Source organism: Oncorhynchus mykiss, chromosome 5 (genome assembly GCF_057628025.1).
Source record: "Oncorhynchus mykiss isolate SJ-2025 chromosome 5, ASM5762802v1, whole genome shotgun sequence".
Taxonomy (NCBI): domain Eukaryota; kingdom Metazoa; phylum Chordata; class Actinopteri; order Salmoniformes; family Salmonidae; genus Oncorhynchus; species Oncorhynchus mykiss.
The window spans coordinates 72,726,528-72,746,306 of NC_143026.1; the positions used below are offsets into that span (position 1 = coordinate 72,726,528).

The 19,779-nt window shown below is 41.7% G+C and overlaps 1 protein-coding gene across 8 annotated transcripts; it reads right to left on the bottom strand.

Annotated features, from left to right (window-relative positions):
• Window positions 1-1,042: 1,042 nt before the first annotated feature.
• On the bottom strand, window positions 1,043-18,454 carry LOC110524473 (uncharacterized). 8 transcript variants are annotated; one of them, XM_090235800.1, is made up of 8 exons: window positions 18,359-18,454; window positions 17,704-17,762; window positions 6,992-7,080; window positions 6,653-6,856; window positions 6,357-6,575; window positions 5,991-6,105; window positions 2,743-3,475; window positions 1,043-2,546 (listed from the first exon to the last, which is right to left on the bottom strand). In XM_090235800.1, the coding sequence occupies exons 3-7, from the start codon at window positions 7,049-7,051 to the stop codon at window positions 2,757-2,759; spliced, it is 1,317 nt and encodes a 438-aa protein (XP_090091926.1). In that variant the 5' UTR covers window positions 7,052-7,080; window positions 17,704-17,762; window positions 18,359-18,454; the 3' UTR covers window positions 1,043-2,546; window positions 2,743-2,756. The 8 variants fall into 8 exon arrangements, with proteins under 8 accessions (XP_090091926.1, XP_090091928.1, XP_090091933.1 ...); XM_090235802.1 differs by having other exon boundaries at window positions 1,043-2,528; window positions 18,359-18,441; XM_090235807.1 differs by having other exon boundaries at window positions 1,043-2,528; window positions 6,959-7,080; window positions 18,359-18,431.
• Between the last annotated feature and the right edge of the window lie 1,325 nt (window positions 18,455-19,779).

Genomic DNA, 19,779 nt, shown 5'->3' on the forward strand with positions numbered 1-19,779 from the left:
TTTCACATGTGAATTCATGTGCAAATGTGTTTTTGGAAGACTTCACATGAGATATTGAATGGATTTGATTATCTGACACAGGTTGCCCAAGCGGGAGGAGTTTCCCAGGGTAAAAAGGGATTGCATTCATTTTGGAAATGGGCTGCCTCCCGGGCGTGAGCTAGGGGAAAAAGTAACGTAGATTAGCACGTGGGTGCTAGACTGTTTTACCGGTCGTCAGGTGATGGTCCTAAACTATTATAAGTATAGTAATGGTATGATTGTGAGAGATGTGGACACTCGTTACTTTCCCGCTGCTTCAGTTGAAGGGTACTATTCTGTTGCGGTTAAACCACGCACGGTTATTATGAGGATGACGACATATAATGTTCCCTTCCACTTGGCTTTCCATACAAATCCGTCCCTTAAAAAAAGGAATCTGGTTTTTGGTCACCTTTTCATTATATACTGAACAAAAATATAAACACAACAATTTCAAAGATTTTACTGAGTTACAGTTCATAGAAGGAAATCAGTCAATTGAAATAAATTCATTAGGCCCTAATCTATAGATTTCACATGACTGGGCAAGGGCACAGTCATGGGTGGGCCTGGGAGGGCATAGGTCCACCCACTGGGGAGCCAGGCCCAGCAAATCAGAATGAGTTGTGAGTGGTCTGCGGTTGTGAGGCTGTTTGGATGTACTGCCAAATTCTCTAAAACGATGTTGGAGGCAGTTATGGTAGAGAAACAAACAAATTCTCTGGCAATAGCTCTGGTGGACATTCCTACAGTCAGCATGCCAATTGCACGCTCCCTCAAAACTTGACACCTCTATGGTATTGTGTTGTGAGACAAAACTGCACACTTTAGAGTGACCTTTTATTGTCCCCAGCACAAGGTGCACCGGTGTAATGATCATGCCGTTTAATCAGCTTCTTGATATGCCACACCTGTCAGGTGGATGGATTATTTTGGGCAAAGGAGAAACGCTTACAAACAGGGATGTAAAGAAATGTGTGCAAAAAAATTGAGAGAAATAATTTTATGATTGACAATTGTATGAATGATTTCTGGAATCTTTTATTTCAGCTCATGAAACATGGGACCAACTCTTTACATTTAACTTTTGTATTTTTGTTCAGTATAAAAAGAGCGATGGCGAGATTCAAATGGTGAGATTAATGCTACCGCTATTCATGGCATTATTATGTGTGCCTGGGTCGTTGGCCACAGAGGCTACAGAAAAATCGGAATGCATCCAATCTAAGTCAGGCATAATGGCCTTTTACATTTTTTTTTTTTAATTAACACTTTCTGCATTCTTTTTTTGGTGGGTGTCTATATTAGGCCCTATGTGTACAATTATACACTGCTCAAAAAAATAAAGGGAACACTAAAATAACACATCCTAGATCTGAATGAATGAAATATTCTTATTAAATACTTTTTTCTTTACATAGTTGAATGTGCTGACAACAAAATCACACAAAAATTATCAATGGAAATCAAATTTATCAACCCATGGAGGTCTGGATTTGGAGTCACACTCAAAATTAAAGTGGAAAACCACACTACAGGCTGATCCAACTTTGATGTAATGTCCTTAAAACACGTCCAAATGAGGCTCAGTGGTGTGTGTGGCCTCCACGTGCCTGTATGACCTCCCTACAACGCCTGGGCATGATCCTGAGGAGGTGGCGGATGGTCTCCTGAGGGATCTCCTCCCAGACCTGGACTAAAGCATCCGCCAACTCCTGGACAGTCTGTGGTGCAACGTGGCATTGGTGGATGGAGCGAGACATGATGTCCCAGATGTGCTCAATTGGATTCAGGTCTGGGAAACGGGCAGGCCAGTCCATAGCATCAATGCCTTCCTCTTGCAGGAACCTCTGACACACTCCAGCCACATGAGGTCTAGCATTGTCTTGCATTAGAAGGAACCCAGGGCCAACCGCACCAGCATATGGTCTCACAAGGGGTCTGAGGATCTCATCTCGGTACCTAATGGCTGTCAGGCTACCTCTGGCGAGCACATAGAGGGCTGTGCGGCCCCCCCAAAGAAATTCCACCCCACACCATGACTGACCCACCGCCAAACTGGTCATGCTGGAGGATGTTGCAGGCAGCAGAACGTTCTCCATGGCGTCTCCAGACTGTCACGTCTGTCACATGTGCTCAGTGTGAACCTGCTTTCATCTGTGAAGAGCACAGGGCACCAGTAGCGAATTTGCCAAACTTGGTGTTCTCTGGCAAATGCCAAACGTCCTGCACGGTGTTGGGCTGTAAGCACAACCCCCACCTGTGGACGTCGGGCCCTCATACCACCCTCATGGAGTCTGTTTCTGACCGTTTGAGCAGACACATGCACATTTGTGGCCTGCTGGAGGTAATTTTGCAGGGCTCTGGCAGTGCTCCTCCTGCTCCTCCTTGCACAAAGGCGGAGGTAGCGGTCCTGCTGCTGGGTTGTTGCCCTCTTACGGCCTACTCCACGTCTCCTGATGTACTGGCCTGTCTCCTGGTAGCGCCTCCATGTTCTGGACAGTACGCTGACAGACACAGCAAACCTGTTAATTTATAAATATTTGAAAACATAAATATTGAATATATATAATTTTCGATGTAGCAATTTTTTCTATATATTGTTGAACTTTACATAACATATATACTACGGGAATATCAAAGTTCCAGAGTTAATATACTCTACAGGCATATCAAAGTTCCAAGTTATCAAATCTTCCAGCCAGTAGAATGATTTCTTACCCCGGAGGCAATCATTAGGTGTGGGTCATTTTATGTCTTTTTAGATGGGCTGGTCTTCGGTATCCTTTTGCACACTGAGAGCATTTATACGGTCTCTCTCCTGTGTGAATAAGCTCATGGCTAGTCAGTTGGGTTTGTTCGACGAATCCTTTGCCACACTCAAAGCATGTATATGGTCTCTCACTAGTGTGAGTCCATCTGTGTCTCTTAAGGTCTCTGGAAAAGCCAAAACATTTGTCACACTGAGAGCACTGATAAGGCTTTTCTCCTGGGTGGGTTTTCTGGTGTGCTTTTAGACTGGCTGGTGTTCGGTATCCTTTTCCACACTGAGAGCATTTATATGGTCTCTCTCCTGTGGGGATCGTTTCATGGCTGGTCAGTTGGGTTTGTCTTCGGAATCCTTTCCCACATCTTTTTGTATGTTTTTTGAGTGAATCAGCAAAGACGTAGCTCTTCCCACAGTCTGCACAGTGATATGGCTTCTCTCCTGTGTGACTCCTCTGATGCTTTTCCATAACATATTTATTGGAGAAGCTCTTGCCACATTGCGGGCAAGTGGCTGGGGGCAGCTGTGAACACTTTTTTTTTGTTGCTATTATTTCCCCAGACTTCAGCAGAGCGATGTACTCTTCAGGGTGGGCCCTCTTGAGATGCCCATGGAAAAAACGTTCTATGGTGAAACCAAGTGTACAATGGGGGCATGGGTAGAAGGAGGACCCCCCTTTAGATTCACCTAAAGGAAAGAGAAAAAAACATCAAAAATAGAACCATAGCTATTGAGCTATGAAATCTTATTTTTAGAAGAACCCCCCCCCCCCCCACAAAAGTAGTGCACTGGGCCTTTTACTAGTATTAGCGGACCAATAACATCTGTAGTGCAGGCAAAACAACTATTCAGCATCTCTGCTTTGGCAAAAAAGGTAGTTTAAATAATTAAGAACATTATCTTGCAGGATTCAATAGTTGAAACTGTAAGAGTTGTTGCCCGGTCACTGCGATCGTCATTCTAATCTATGATTGTCACCATCGATCACCACATTCTTTTGGAGAGATTGGAAACCCAAATTGTTCTACACGAACAAGTTCTGGCCTGGTTTAGATCTTTTCTGCGGAAATATATCAGTTTGTCTCTGTGGATGGTTTGTCCTCTGACAAATCAATTGTACGTTTCGGTGTTCCTCAAGGTTCTGTTTTAGGTCCACTATTGTTTTCACTATATATTTTACCTCTTGGTGATGTCATTCGGAAACATAATGTTAACTTTCACTGCTATGCGGATGATACACAGCTGTACATTTCGATGAACAATGGTGAAGTCCCAAAATTGGCCTCACTGGAAGCTTGTTATTCAGACATTAGGAAGTGGATGGCGGCAAATCTTTTACGTTTAAACGGACAAAACAGAGATGCTAGTTCTCGGTCCCAAGAAACAAAGAGATGTTCTGTTGGATCTGACAACTAATCTTGATGGTTGTACAGTCATCTCAAATAAAACTGAAGGACCTCTGCGTTACTCTGGACCCTGATCTCTCTTTTGACGAACATATCAAGACTATTTCAAAAGACAGCTTTTTTCCCATCTACGTAACATTACAAAAATCTGAAATTTTCTGTCCAAAAATGACACAAGAAAAGTTAATCCATGCTTTTATCACTTCTAGATTAGACTACTGTAATGCTCTATTTTCCGGGTACCAGGATAAAGCATTAAATACATTTCAGTTAGTGCTAAACACGGCTGCTAGAATCTTGACTTGAACCAAATGTGATCATATTACTCCAGTGCTAGCCTCTCTACACTGAATTCCTGTTAAGGCTAGGGCTGATTTCAAGGTTTTACTGATAACCTACAAAGGATTACATGGGCTTGCTCCTACCTATCTTTCCGATTTGGTCATGCTGGACATAAAGACACATACCGTACGGTCACAAGACACAGGACTCCTAATTGTCCCTAGAATTTGTAAGCAAACAGCTGGAGGCAGGGCTTTCTCCTATAGAGCTCCATTTTTATGGAATGGTCTGCCTATCCATGTGAGAGAAGCAGTCTCAGCCTCGACCTTTAGGTCTTTATTGAAGGCTCATCTCTTCAGTAGGTCCTATGATTGAGTGTAGTCTGGCCCAGGGGTGTGAAGGTGAACGAAAAGGCACTGGAGTGACAAACCACCCTTGCTGTCTATGCCTGGCCGGTTCCCCTCTCTCCACTGGGATTCTCTGCCTCTAACCCTATTATGGGGGCTGAGTCACTGGCTTACTGGTGTACGGGTTCGTACCATGGGGAGATCTTCGTGGGCTATACTCAGCCTTGTCTCAGGGTAGTAAGTTGGTGATTTGAAGATATCACTCTAGAGGTGTGGGGGCTGTGCTTTGGCAATGTGGGTGGGGTTATATCCTGCCTGGTTGGTCGGGTCAAGGGGGTATCATCTGACGGGGCGGCAATAGTTTGTGTCGGGGTTCTAGGGTCAGTCTGTTATTTCTGGAGTATTTTTCCTGTCTTATCCTGTGTCCTTATCCTAAGTATGCTCGAATTCTCTCCCTCTCCTCCCGGTGGACCTGAGCCCTAGGACCATTCCTCAGGACTACCTGGCCTGATACCTCCTTGCTGTCCCCAGTCCACCTGGTCGTGCTGCTGCTCCAGTTTCAACTGTTCTGCCTGCGTCTATGGAACCCTGACCTGTTCACCGGACGTGCTACCTTGTCCAGGACCCGCTGTTTTCGTCTCTCTCTACCGCACCTGCTGTCTCTGAATGCTCGGCTATGAAAAACCAACTGACATTTACTCCTGAGGTGCTGACCTGTTGCACCCTCTACAACCACTGTGATTATTATTATTTGATCCTGCTGGTCATCTATGAACATTTGAACATCTTTGCCATGTACTGTTATAATCTCCCCCTGGCACACCCAGAAGAGGACTGACCACCCCTCAAGCCTGGTTCCTCTCTAGGCATCTTCCTAGGTTCTTGCCTTTCTAGGGAGTTTTTCCTAGCCACCGTGCTTCTACATTTGCATTGCTTGATGTTTGGGGTTTTAGGCTGATGTAAAAGGATGTTCCCCAATGCTGAAAGGGGGGCCTTGATTGAACATTTTTGGGAACCCTTGATATAGATGTCTTCAGCATTGGCCCCAAATAAATTCTGCGCCCCCCCCCCCCCACTGCAAAACAATCACAGCACCCCCACCCCCAGACTACTTCCCGCAGCTATATCTACGCCACAACTGCAACCCACCCCACCAATGGTACTCACTGAAATCGACAGCATTAGTTTTCACATCTGTATCTGGCGTCATCCCTGGATCAATCCTGCTACAATCTTCAATCATTGAACCTCGTGAAATGTCACTCTCATGGTTTTCACAGTCCTTTGAAACAGAGAAGCGGATTCAGTTCAGTCAGAAAGTCAGTTACCTTCAAGAATTGGGGAAATACTAACTTGGCCCAAGAGCTAGGTTTGTGGATTGGGGTACACAGCTTTTAATAGGTAGGATGTCAAAACAGTCAAAACAACTTGTGGAATGAAGAAACTTTTAAATTGACCCTACAAGAAGCTAACCCTACAAAACATCTCAAAGTGTGTATTTCACTCAGTACGTTATTACATGCTTGAACTCACTTTCACATTATCACTTTCCATCTCACTGTCCTCTGTATCTGAGCATGATGATGTTTCCAACGGTTCCCAAGGCACTGACACTTTTACAACATCCTCATCTTCTGACTTCAACCAGTCTTCATTCTCTTCTTTCTTCACTGTAATTAAGGCAACTTCCTCTACTGGCAGATGGGAGCATTCTTCAGACTCCTCTTTGACTGCGACTGGAGAAGGCGGCACCTGACACAAAAAAACATAATTCTAACAACAACTCTGGGCTTGTAAGTGGGCTTGCAAAATGTTGAGTAGACACAAACCTTTACTTTGAGATATGTCATGCCTTTATGTCCATGCTCTTGCTCTGTAACTCCATAGATGTCTGAAACTGTGTCAAATGAGGGATCTTGTTCATCAGGGTCCTCCTTTGGACAAACCTGGGATGTTTCAACTCCTAACGAGACAGCTGAAATCGGACATTCTTCAGCCTCCTCTTTAACCTCACTCCAATGTAGTGAATGATCCTAGAACAGACCATGGTTGGTGAATAAACTCAACTTGACCAATAAAACTTGTTAATGGATAGCCGATTGTTTAAGCTATTGTAAAATGTAATTGTTTCTCACTTTGAAGAATGCATAAAATATGGTTTAACATACAAAAAGCTCTTCTGGTTGACCACTGCTTTCATATGTCCCATATTTATCCATTGGATCCATCTTCAGTAGATGATGAACAGACCAGTGACCTGTCAATAACAAAACAAACCACCCAAATGTTAAATAAGATCAAAAGGCTCAACAAAGCCCATATGAAAGTCAACAACGGCACCGATGTTGACATAAGCAAAGGGAAATTCCATAGTAACGGAACATACATTTCAAAGTGAAAAAATTCAAACAAAAACTATTAATTGCAAAGTTTAAAGATGTGCTCCAGCGATGTTTTTACTTTTAGTGTTGAAAAGCGATATCCCAAGTATACAGTGCATTCGGAAAGTATTCAGACCCCTTGACCTTTTCCACATTTTGTTACATTACAGCCTTATTCTAAAATGGATTATATTGTTTTCCCCCCTCAATCTACAAACAATACACCATAATGACAAAGCAAAACCAGGATTAGGCCAAAGAGTTCAATCTTGGTTTCATCAGACCAGAGAATATTGTTTCTCATGGTCTGAGAGTCCTTTAGTGCATTTTGGCAAACTCCAAGCGGGCTGTCATGTGCCTTTTACTGGGGAGTGGCTTCCATCTGGACAACTCTACCATAAAGGCCTGATTGCTGGAGTGCTGCAGAGACGGTTGTCCTTCTGGAAGGTTCTCCCATCTCAACAGAGGAACTCTGGAGCCCTGTCAGAGTGACCATCGGTTTCTTGGTCACCTCCTTGATCAAGGCCTTTCTCCCCCGATTCCTCAGTTTGGTCGGGCGGACAGCTATAGGAAGAGACTTGGTTGTTCCAAACTTTTTCTATTTAAGAATGATGGAGGGCAATGTGTTCTTGGGGACCTTCAATGCTGAAGAAATGTTTTGGTACTTTTCCCAGATCTGTGCCTCAACACAATCCTGTCACTGAGCTCTATGGACAATTCCTTCGACCTCATGGCTTGGTTTTGCTCTGACATGCACTGTCAACTGTGTGACCTTATATTGTGTCAATTGAATTTACCACAGGTGGACTCCAATCAAGTTGTAGAAACATCTCAAGGATGATCAATGAAAACAGGATGCACCTGAGCCCAATTTTGAGGGTCTGAATACATATTTGTTTTTTATTTTTAATAAATTAAATAAAAAAACGTTTTTGCTTTGTCATTATGGGGTATTGTGTGTAGATTGATGAGGAAATTGTTTTATGTATCCATTTTAAAATAAGGCTGTAAAATAACAAAATGTGGAAAAAGTCAAGGGGTCTGAAAACTTTCCTAAGGCACTGTAAATACAGCACTAAAGGGTAAAAAGTTTAGCAAAATATTATTTTTAGACACAACCGCAAACTTCAAGGAGTAGGGCATTTAAGGAGTTGGTCTAATGGGAATCAGCGACGTCGTCGGCCTTCCCCCATGCTTGAGGAACAATAAAGAGAACAAAAAAGCAAAGGCCCCACTACATAAAGACATATCTGGACCACCTATTGAGATGTGCCTTTAGTCAAGTAAAGCAGGTGTTAAATGAGGTGAAAAGAAGTTTGGAGTGCCACTTTAAGTAGATGTGTTTTTGTAAAAAAGTAAGCCTTGTTCATAGAGTTGTACGGTTTGTTAAATAACTGAGCAGATACACAGTTTGTCAACAGAATGACGTTATGAATATCCGTTTTTACGTGACCAAGTTTTCCAAAAACGGTTAAATATCTATTTAAGCCCATTTCCGCCACCAATTTTTCATTTAATGTCGATACTATCTAAACATATTGAGATACGCAAGTCGAAATTTCAAAATACATAAGTCAAAAATACATAGACATGATGTCACATCTATTGACTGTTGAGTGAAATTGCTTCTCTGTCATTTTCAGCTATCTATATAACCTATTTGTAGTTTTCTGATCATATTGGAACTCCTTGCTATCTATATGTTGCTCTGATTGTTAATGTCTAATAACATCTGGAAATATTTTAAATAGAATGATATTTATAGTCATTTTACTCCAATATTTTTCTGTTGTTCAAGGCTCAAACATCCCATTCGGCAAAACCAGTCCCACCATCACAGTTGAAGTTGCAGCTCCGGCGACTATTGAGCACTTTACAAATAGCCAATATTTTTTGTAAACTTCATACGTTTTATTACATTGAGAAAAAAAAAAAACACTACTTGGTCCCATGTTTCATGAGGTGAAATAAAAGAACCCAGAAATGTTCCATATGCACAAAAAGCATCTTTCTCTCAAATGTTGTCCACAAATTAGTTTATATCCCTGTTAGTGATAATTTCTCCATAGGCAAAGATAATCCATTTACCTGACAGGTGTGGCATATCAAGAAGCTGATTATACAGCATGATCATTACACAGGCACAGCTTGGGCTGGGGACGAGAAAAGGCCACTCTAAAATGTGCAGTTGTGTCACACAACAAAATGCCACAGATGTCTCAAGTTGAGGGAGCTTGCAATTGGCATCCTGCAGGTACGTCAACGTTGTGAACAGAGTGCCCCATGGTGGTAGTGCGGTTATGGTATGGGCAGGCATAAGCTACAGTCAACGAACACAATTGCATTTTATCAATGGTAATTTGAATGCACAGAGATATCGTGACGAGATCCTAAGGCCCATTGTTGTGCCATTCATCCAACGCCATCAGCTCAGGTTTCAGCATGACAATGCTCGGCCCCATGTCACAAGGATCTGTACACAATTCCTGGAAGCTGAAAATGTCCCAATTCCATGGCCTCCAGACATGTCACCCATTGAGCATATTTGGGATGCTCTGGATCGACGTGTACGACAGTGTGTTCCAGTTCCCGCCAATATCCAGCAACTTCGCACAGTGATTGAAGAGGAGTGGGACAACATTCCGCAGGCCACAAACAACAGCCTGATTAACTCTATGCGAAGGATATGTGTCACGCTGCATGAGGCAAATGGTGGTCACACCAGATACTGAATGGTTTTCTGATCCACGACCCTACTTTTTTTTTAAAAGTATCTCTGACCAACAGATGCATATCTGTATTCCCAGTCATGTGAAATCAGAAGATTCTGGCTTAATCAATCCATTTCAATAGTTTTTTATATATATTTCGCATAATGGCCCTGGGGGGGATGGCTGTCGTTTTATAGGCTCTTAACCAACCGTGCTATTTTGTTTGTTTTTTTGCATTGTTTGTAACTTATTTTGTACATCATTTTGATGCTACCGTCTCTTATGACCGAAAATATCTTCCGAACATCAGATTACTCACCTTGAATTGGACTAAGAATTTTCTTTAATGAGACTTCTTTAAAGGATTTTCTCCAGTCATCCGAACAGGCCCTCATCCCCGTCATTCGCAGGAGAAAGAGACAAAGGTTTCACGGAAGGAGAATGAGGTGCCTTGTGAGGATCCGGCAACGAGTGGCTAATCAGTCCGTGCCATCGGTACTATTGGCCAACGTACAATCGCTGGATAATAAAATGGACGAACTAAAAGCATGTATATCCTATTAACGCGACTTTAAAAACTGTAATATCTTATGTTTCACCGAGTCGTGGCTGAACAACAACATGAATAACATACAGCTGGCAGGTATTACACTGTACTGGCAGGATAGAACAGCAGCCTCTGGTAAAACAAGGGGTGGCGTTCTATGTATATTTGTAAACAACAGCTGGTGCACGATATCTAAGGAAGTCTCTAGGTTTTGCTCGCCTTAGGTAGAGTATCGTATGATAAGCTGTAGACCAAACTATCTACCTAGAGAGTTTTCATCTATATTCTTTGTAGCTGTCTATTTACCACCACAAACCGATGCTGGCACTAAGACGACACTCAAATAGCTGTATACGGCCATAAGCAAACAGGAAAACGCTCATCCAGAGGTGGCGCTCCAGGGAAACTTTAATCCGTTTTTACCTCATTTCTACCAGCATATTAAATGTGCAACCAGAGGGAAAAAAACTCTAGACCACCTTTACTCCACACACAGAGACGCATACAAAGCTCTCCCTCGCCCTCCATTTGGCAAATCTGACCATAATTCAATCCTCCTGACTCCTGCTTACAAGCAAAAAAAATAAGCAGGAAGCACCAGTGACTACATAAATTTAAAAAAGTGGTCAGATGAATCAGATGCTAAACTACAGGACTGTTTTGCTAGCACAGACTGGAATATGTTCCCGGGGTTCTTCCGATGGCATTGAGGAGTACACCACATCAATCACTGGCTCCATCAATAAGTGCATTGATGACGTCATCCCCACAGTGACTGTATGTATATACCCCAACCATAAGCCATGGATTACAGGCAACATCCGCACTGAGCTAGAGGGTAGAGCCGCCGTTTTCAAGGAGTGGGACTCTAACTGAGATGCTTATAAGAAATCCCGCTATGCCCGCTGGCGTACCATCAAACAGGCAAAGCATCAATACAGGACTAAGATCGAATCGTACTACACCGGCTCTGACGCTCGTTGGATGTGGCAAGGCTTGAAAACCATTACAGACTACAAAGTTGAGGTCGACCGATTAATTATGGCCGATTTCAAGTTTTCATAATCGGAAATCGGTATTTTTGTACGCAGATTTGTTCGATTTTTTATTTATTTAACTGGCCAAGTCAGTTAAGAACACATTCTTATTTTCAATGATGGCCTAGGAACGGTGGGTTAACTGCCTGTTCAGGGGCAGAACGACAGATTTTTACCTTGTCAGCTCAGGGATTCATTCTTGCAACCTTACGGTTAACTAGTCCAATACTCTAACCCCCTGCCTCGTGAGGAGGCCTGTTACGCGAATGCATTAAGAAGCCAAGGTAAGTTGCTAGCTAGCATTAAACTTATCTTATAAAAAAACAATCAATCAATCATAATCACTAGTTAACTATACATGGTTGATGATATTACTAGTTTATCTAGCGTGTCCTGTGTTGCATATAAATCGATGCGGTGCGCATTGCTCCAACGTGTACCTAACCATGAACATCAATGTCTTTCTTAAAATCAATACACAGAAGTATATATTTTTAAACCTGCATATTTAGCTAAAATAAATCCAGGTTAGCAGGCAATATTAACCAGGTGAAATTGTGTCACTTCTCTTGCGTTCATTGCACGCAGAGTCAGGGTATATGCAACAGTTTGGTCCGCCTGGCTCGTTGCTAACTAATTGTGCAATGTAACAGGAATATTTAGACTTATGGATGCCACCCGTTAGATAAAATATGGAACGGTTCGGTATTTCACTGAAAGAATAAACGTTTTGTTTTCGAGATGATAGTTTCCGGATTCGACCATATTGACGTAAGGCTCGTATTTCTGTGTGTTATTATGTTATAATTAAGTCTGTAATTTGATAGAGCAGTCTGACTGTGCGGTGGTAGGCACCAGCAGGGTCGTAAGCATTCATTCAAACAGCACTGTCGTGCGTTTTGCCAGCAGCTCTTCGCAATGCTTCAAGCATTGCGCTGTTTATGACTTCAAGCCTATCAACTCCCGAGATCAGGCTGGTGTAACCGATGTGAAATGGCTAGCTAGTTAGCGGGGTGCGCGCTAATAGCGTTTCAAACGTCACTCACTGAGACTTGGAGTAGTTGTTCCCCTTGCTCTGCATGAGTAACGCTGCTTAGAGGGTGGCTGTTGTCGATGTGTTCCTGGTTCGAGCCCAGGTAGGGGCGAGGAGAGGGACGGAAGCTATACTGTTACACTGGCAATACTAAAGTGCCTATAAGAACATCTAATAGTCAAAGGTATATGAAATACAAATGGTATAGAAAGAAATAGTCCTATAATTCCTATAATAACTAAACCTAAAACTTCTTACCTGGGAATATTGAAGACTCATGTTAAAAGGAACCACCAGCTTTCATATGTTCTGAGCAAGGAACTTAAACGTTAGCATTCTTACATGGCACATATTGCACTTTTACTTTCTTCTCCGACACTTTGTTTTTGCATTATTTAAACCAAATTGAACATGTTTCATTATTTATTTGAGGCTAAATTGATTTTATTGATGTATTATATTAAGTTAAAATAAGTTTTAATTCAGTATTGTTGTAATTGTCATTATTACAAATAAAAATAAATAAAAAAATCGGCCGATTAATCGTTATCTGCTGTTTTTGGTCCTCCAATAATCGGTATCGGCGTTGAAAATTCATAATCGGTCGACCTCTACTACAAAGGGAAGCACAGCCGAGAGCTGCCAAGTGACACAAGCCTTCCAGACGAGCTAAACTACTTCTAAAGTAACTTTGTGGCAAATAACACTGAAACATGCATGAGAGCACCAGCTGCTCCGTAAGATTGTGTGATCACGCTCTCCACAGCCGATGTGCATAAGACAGGTCAACATTCACAAGGCCACAGGGCCAGATGGATTACCAGGACGTGTACTGCGAGCATGTGCTGACCAACTGGCAAGTGTCTTCACTGACATTTTCAACCTCTCCCTGTCCGAGTCTGTAATACCAACATGTTTTAAGCAGACCACCATAGTCCCTGTGCCCAAGAACACTAAGGAACCTGCCTAAATGACTACCAACCCGTAGCACCCACCCTCTGTAGCCATGAAGTGCTTTGAAAGGCTGGTCATAGATCACATCAACACCATTATCCCAGAAAACCTAGACCCACTACAATATGTATACCGCCCCAACGGATCCACCGAAGATGCCATCTCTATTACACTCCAGCACTGCCCTTTCCCACCTGGATAAAAGGAACACCTATGTGAGAATGCTATTCACTGACTACAGCTCAGCGGTCAACACCATAGTGCTCTCAAAGCTCATCAATAAGCTAAGGACTCTGGTACTAAACACCTCTCTCTGCAACTGGATACTGGACTTCCTGATGGGGCGCCCCCAGGTGGTAAGGGTAGGTAACAACACACTACTCTGATCCTCAACACGGGGGCCCCTCAGGGGTGCGTGCTCAGTCCCCTTCTGCTCAGTCCCCTCCTGACCTTCACGTCTTAAAAAGTAATGATGGACTGTCGTTTCTCTTTGCTTATTTGATCTGTTCTTGCCATAAAAACGACTTGGTATTTTACCAAATAGGGCTATCTTCTGTATACCGCCCCCCAACCTTGTCACAACACAACTGATTGGCTCAAACACATTAACTTCTTGCTCCTACTTGAGACGCAGACGTCTCAAGTAGGCACCTGGAAATGCAAATGCGCTACGCTAAATGCTAAATGTACTCGTTAAAACTCAAACGTTCATTAAAATATACATGTAGGGTATTGAATTAAAGCTACACTCGTTGTGAATCTAGCCAAAAGTCAGATTTTTAAAATGCTTTTCGGCGAAAGCATGAGAAGCTATTATCTGATAGCATGCAACACCCCAAAATGCCTGAAGGCGACGTAAACAAAAGAATTAGCGTAGCTGGCGCTACACAAAAACGCAGAAATAAAATAAAACATTCATTACCTTTGATGATATTCTTTGTTGGCACTCCTATATGTCCCATAAACATCACAAATTGGTATTTTTCCCGATTAAATCCGTCCATGAATGCCCAAAATATCAATTTGTATAGCCTGTCTGCATCACGAAAAAAGCTCTCTTCCAACACGCAACGTCATGTTTAAAAATTATATAAGTTGCCTATATTCTTTGACAAAACACTTCAACCTACTTTTATAACCCAACTTTAGGTATTTGTAAACGTTAATAAGCGATCAAATTGATCACTGGGCGATCTGTATTCAATAGCAGCTACAAAAGAAAACAGTGTCCATTTTTCAATCTTCCAAAATCGATTGAGGTAGGCTGGATGGAATCACGGATCTATTGATAATGTCTCAATGGATTTTTGTCAATGAAAATGACGTTTTTGGCGACATCGTGTGGAAGCTGTAGGAATTGCATCCGTCTCCATATTAAATTTGGTTTCCTTTAAATAATCCATGAAAGGGGCGCATGGATACTTTTTTCAGATTTCAGTGACCAGTTTTTCTTGCGCTTTTCGATGAAACACACGCTCTGTTATAGTCACAGCCGTGATTTAACCAGTTTTAGAAACTTCAGAGTGTTTTCTATCCACACATACTAATCATATGCATATACTATAAAGTTGCGCGATTTTTAACAGAATGTTCGAAAAAGGAGGGGGTAGGATAAAGAGGTTAAGAAGGAATGAAATTCCACAAATGAACTTTTAAGAAGGCACACCTGTTAATGGAAATACATTCCAGGTGACTGACTACCTTATGAAGCTGGTTGAAAGCATGCCAAGACTGTGCAAAGCTGTCATCAAGGCAAAGGGTGACTATTTGAAGAATATCAAATATAAAATACATTTTGATATTTTAAACACTTTTTTGGTTACTAAATGATTCCATATGTTATTTCAGTTTTGATGTCTTCACAATTATTTTACAACGTAGAATATAGTAAAAATAAAGAAAAACACTTCAATGATTAGGTGTGGTGTACAGTTGAAGTAGGAAGTTTACATACACCTTAGCCAAACACATTTAAACTCAGTTTTCACAATTCCTTACATTTAATCCTAGTAAAAATTCCCTGTCTTAGGTCAGTTAGGATCACCACTTTATTTTAAGAAAGTGAAATGTCACAATAATAGTAGAGAGAAATATATATTTCAGCTTTTATTTCTTTCATCACATTCCCAGTGAAGAAGCCACTGCTCTTCTTTTTTTAGGTTTCTTTCTTAAGACTGCATTGTTGGTTAAGGGCTTGTAAGTAAGCATTTCACTGTATAAGGTTGTATTTGGCACATCTTGACAAATAACATTTTATTTTATTTCTTTATATGAACTGTAACTCAGTAAAATCTTTGAAATTGTTGCATGTTGCACTTATATTTTTGTTCAGTGTAGTTCCAATAGGCCTACAGTGTTGTTGGATGGTTGCTTGGACAGTCGCTTAGGCTGTATTTGGCTGTTAGTGTTGAAAACACTATTTCAGATGCAGCAGCTGGGTTAGCTACTTAGCTAGCTAGCATTGCTAATATTAGCAACAATGATACAGGCTTCAATCATGAGAGAGTAGTGATTTTCCACTACATTTTCGAATACATGTTATGTTCTAAAAGCCCTAAATGTTGTTAGGACTGTTGTTAAAGACAGTCGCTTAGATTAAATTGAGCTGTTATTGCTGCCAACACTTATTTAGGACGTAGCAGTCACTGCTAGCATGCTAGATAACCATCAGATGCATTAACTTATGGTTAGCATTCGTTAGCATCTAAATTTGAATTATTTCTTAGTGTAATGCAGTTGATTAGTGACAATGACATGAACATATATTCAGCGTGATATTCATGCAAGCATTAAAATATGATTACAACCCAAAAGCAATGGGTGTATATATATATATATATATATATATATATATATATATATATATAAAATCTGGTCCACCATAGCCCATTTAAAACCGTTTTACAGTGTATTTATTACTATGTCATACCCCACAACTAGGGTCCAGAGTTTTACCTTGTTAGGTTAGCCTACCATATCAGGAAAAACTCTGGGCCCCAGGAAAACAGCCCCCCCACCCACCACTCTGGGACCTGTGGGGACATCTGTGGAATTCCCACACAATGTTACAAATGAAGAAACATATCCTATAAGAATGGTCAACTATCTCAAACTCTTGAGTTAGATTTAGTATCTTAAAATGTTTGACATTATATCTCAACATTTTGAGATATTACCGAGCATTTTATTAATTTGAGGTGGCGGGAATGTAACCAAAAAAGTGTTTAAAATATCAAAATGTATTTTAGATTTGAGATTCTTCAAATAGTCACCCTTTGCCTTGATGACAGCTTTGCACAGTCTTGGCATGCTCTCAACCAGCTTCATAAGGTAGTCACCTGGAATGTATTTCCATTAACAGGTGTGCCTTCTTAAAAGTTCATCAAAGATGTCTGCAGAAAGAATGGGCAGTCTGCTTTAAAGCCAACTTTATTTTGATTTTTTTTTTGATTATCAAACTACATTAAGTGAAGTGGATTAACACTGGCAACAGAATGACATCCTGGGTACCTGATGATGGATACTTATGGATTCATTTATTTTTTACCCCGTTTTTTTATGGTATCCAATTGTTAGTAGTTACTGTCTTATCTCATCGCTACTCATCGCTACAACTCCCGTACGGGCTCGGGAGCGAAGAAGGTCGAGAGCCATGCGTCTTCCGAAACACAATCCAACCAAGCCGCACTGCTTCTTAATTAACACAGCGTGCATCAAACCCGGAAGCCAGCCTCACCAATGTGCCGGAGGAAACACCATACAACTAGCGACCTGGTCAGCGTGCACTGCGCCCGGCCTGCCACAGGAGTCGCTAGTGCGCGATGAGACAAGGATATCCCTACCGGCCAAACCCTCCCTAACCCGGACGACGCTAGGCCAATTGTGCGTCGCCCCATGGACCTCCCGGTCGTGGCCGGCTGCGACAGAGCCTGGGCTCGAACCCAGAGTTTCTGGTGGCACAGTGCCTTAGACCACTGCACCACCCGGGAGGCCCCTACTTATGGATTTTAATGTAATTCTATTCATGATGATGTAGCCTGAATAGGTACAAAGAGGAAGAAATAGGTCATTTATGCTCTCATCAAGGTAATAACTTAGCAATTTGTATGGACATCTGAAAGGGTAATTAATAAAACTCAACACAATAAATCTATTTTCTTGGGCTTTTAGCCTGTGATTTTCTCAAACATATATTCATTTTTATGTTTCTACTTTACCTCCTCATAATACTCCTTCTCCTTTGCTTTTCATAATTTGTCAGTGGCATGGTGACAATCTGTGAATAATACATGAGTGGAATGAACGATGGAATTGTATTCCATACAATGGAATCCATTTTTATTACAGAGCTACTAGTATCAAGATGATAACAATCAATTGATTCCCCCATTTAAAACTGCATTTGAGAAAGGACACACAACTGTATGTTCCTCTCCTGCCAATCAGAGACCCTCTTCATAGTCAAAAGCCATCAAGTGGATGTGTTGTATTCGAAATGTCCTAAGAGGGATAGATCTACCAAGATATCCCAGCTACATTTTATTATGAAGGACCACACACAGAGAGACACTGTTTGCTTTCATTTGACACCCAATATGCTCTTATAAACTTCACATGTCGGTCCTTATGGGGTTTTATACCTACAGTTTTCAAACACGTAACGTTATAGCTACACTCTTTGTTATACGGTACTAGCACCATCTTTGGTTAAGCACTAGTAAATTGAATTGCCCTATGCTAACTAGCTAACTAACTAGATTAGTTATAGCTGGCAAACAGATGGCTTGAATAGTTAGCTACACACCCAACTTGTCATCAAATGACAATATTATAAAGCTCATACGTTTAGATAAATACATAAAACATATTTACCTTTCGGTAGTTGGTTACATGGATGCTTAACAGGAGTATCGGAGGGTCGTGGAATATTATTGTGGTTGTATATACGGAAACTCAAAAAGACCAAACTACCACCGAGTTTGAAAACACTTTCCTATTTTACTACCACCTTCTGGGCATACATGAAAGTGAATCATACTGCCCTACAGTTGTGTCAGATAATCATTCAAGCTAGGCCTTTTCGTTATGAAATAGAGACCAATGTACCAAGAATAACAGACCCTTAATGGGGTGGTATTGTACTACATTATTATATATTAATAATTTATTATTTATTCCCATCCTCCGACACCTACTCATTAAAGAGTGGTGGAGTGGTCTAGGCACTGCATCTCCGTGCTAGAGGCATCAATACAGACCCTGGTTCAATTCCAGGCTGTATCACAACTGGCCGTGATTGGGGGTTCCATAGGGCGGAGCACAATTGGCCCAGCGTTGTTAGGGATTGACCCGGGTAGGCCATCATTTAAAAAAATTAAAAAATAAATGTTCACCTTTATTTAACTAGGCAAGTCAGTTTAGAACATTTTTATTTACAATCCATCCAGCCTTTCTAAAGTCTTCTAAAGCCAAGTTAACAAACAGATCACTGACCATTTCGAATCCCACCGTACCTTCTCCGCTGTGCAATCCGGTTTCCGAGCTGGTCAGGGGTTCACCTCAGCCACGCTCAAGGTACTAAACGATATCATAACCACCATCAATAAAAGACTGTACTGTGCAGCTGTCTTCATCGACCTGGCCAAGGCTTTCGACTCTGTCAATCATCGTATTCTTATCGGCAGACCCAACAGCCTTGGTTTCTTAAATGACTGCCTCGCCTGGTTCACCAACTACTTCTCAGATAGTTTAGTGTGTCAAATCGGAGGGCCTGTTGTCCGGACCTCTGGCAGTCTCTATGGGGGTGCCACAGGTTTCAATTCTTGGGCTGACTCTTCTCTGTATATATCAATGATGTCGCTCTTGCTGCTGGTGATTCCTTGATCCACCTCTACGCAGACGACACCATTCTGTATACTTCTGGCCCTTCTTTGGACACTGTGCTAACAAACCTCCAAACGAGCTTCAATGCCATACAACACTCCTTCCGTGGCCTCCAACTGCTCTTAAATGCTAGTAAAACTAAATGCAACCAATCGCAGCCCGCACCCGCCTTCCCGACTAGCATCACTACTCTGGACGGTTCTGACTTAGAATATGTGGACAACTACAAATACCTAGGTGTCTGGCTAGACTGTAAACTCTCCTTCCGGACTCACATTAAGCATCTCCAATCCAAAATTAAATCAGGAATCGGCTACCTATTTCGCAACAAAGCCTCCTTCACTCACGCTGCCAAACATACCCACGTAAATTTGATTATCCTACTGATCCTCGACTTCAGGGATGTCATT

Excerpts from the sequence above, each read along its gene's own strand:
- LOC110524473 (XM_090235800.1), bottom strand. The coding sequence starts at position 7,051 with ATGGATCCAATGGATAAATATGGGACATATGAAAGCAGTGGTCAACCA. Across the intron at positions 6,857-6,991 it reads GTCAACCAGAAGAGCTTTTT|GATCATTCACTACATTGGAG; the intron begins GTATGTTAAACC and ends GGTCTGTTCTAG. Across the intron at positions 6,576-6,652 it reads TGACATATCTCAAAGTAAAG|GTGCCGCCTTCTCCAGTCGC; the intron begins GTTTGTGTCTAC and ends TTTTTGTGTCAG.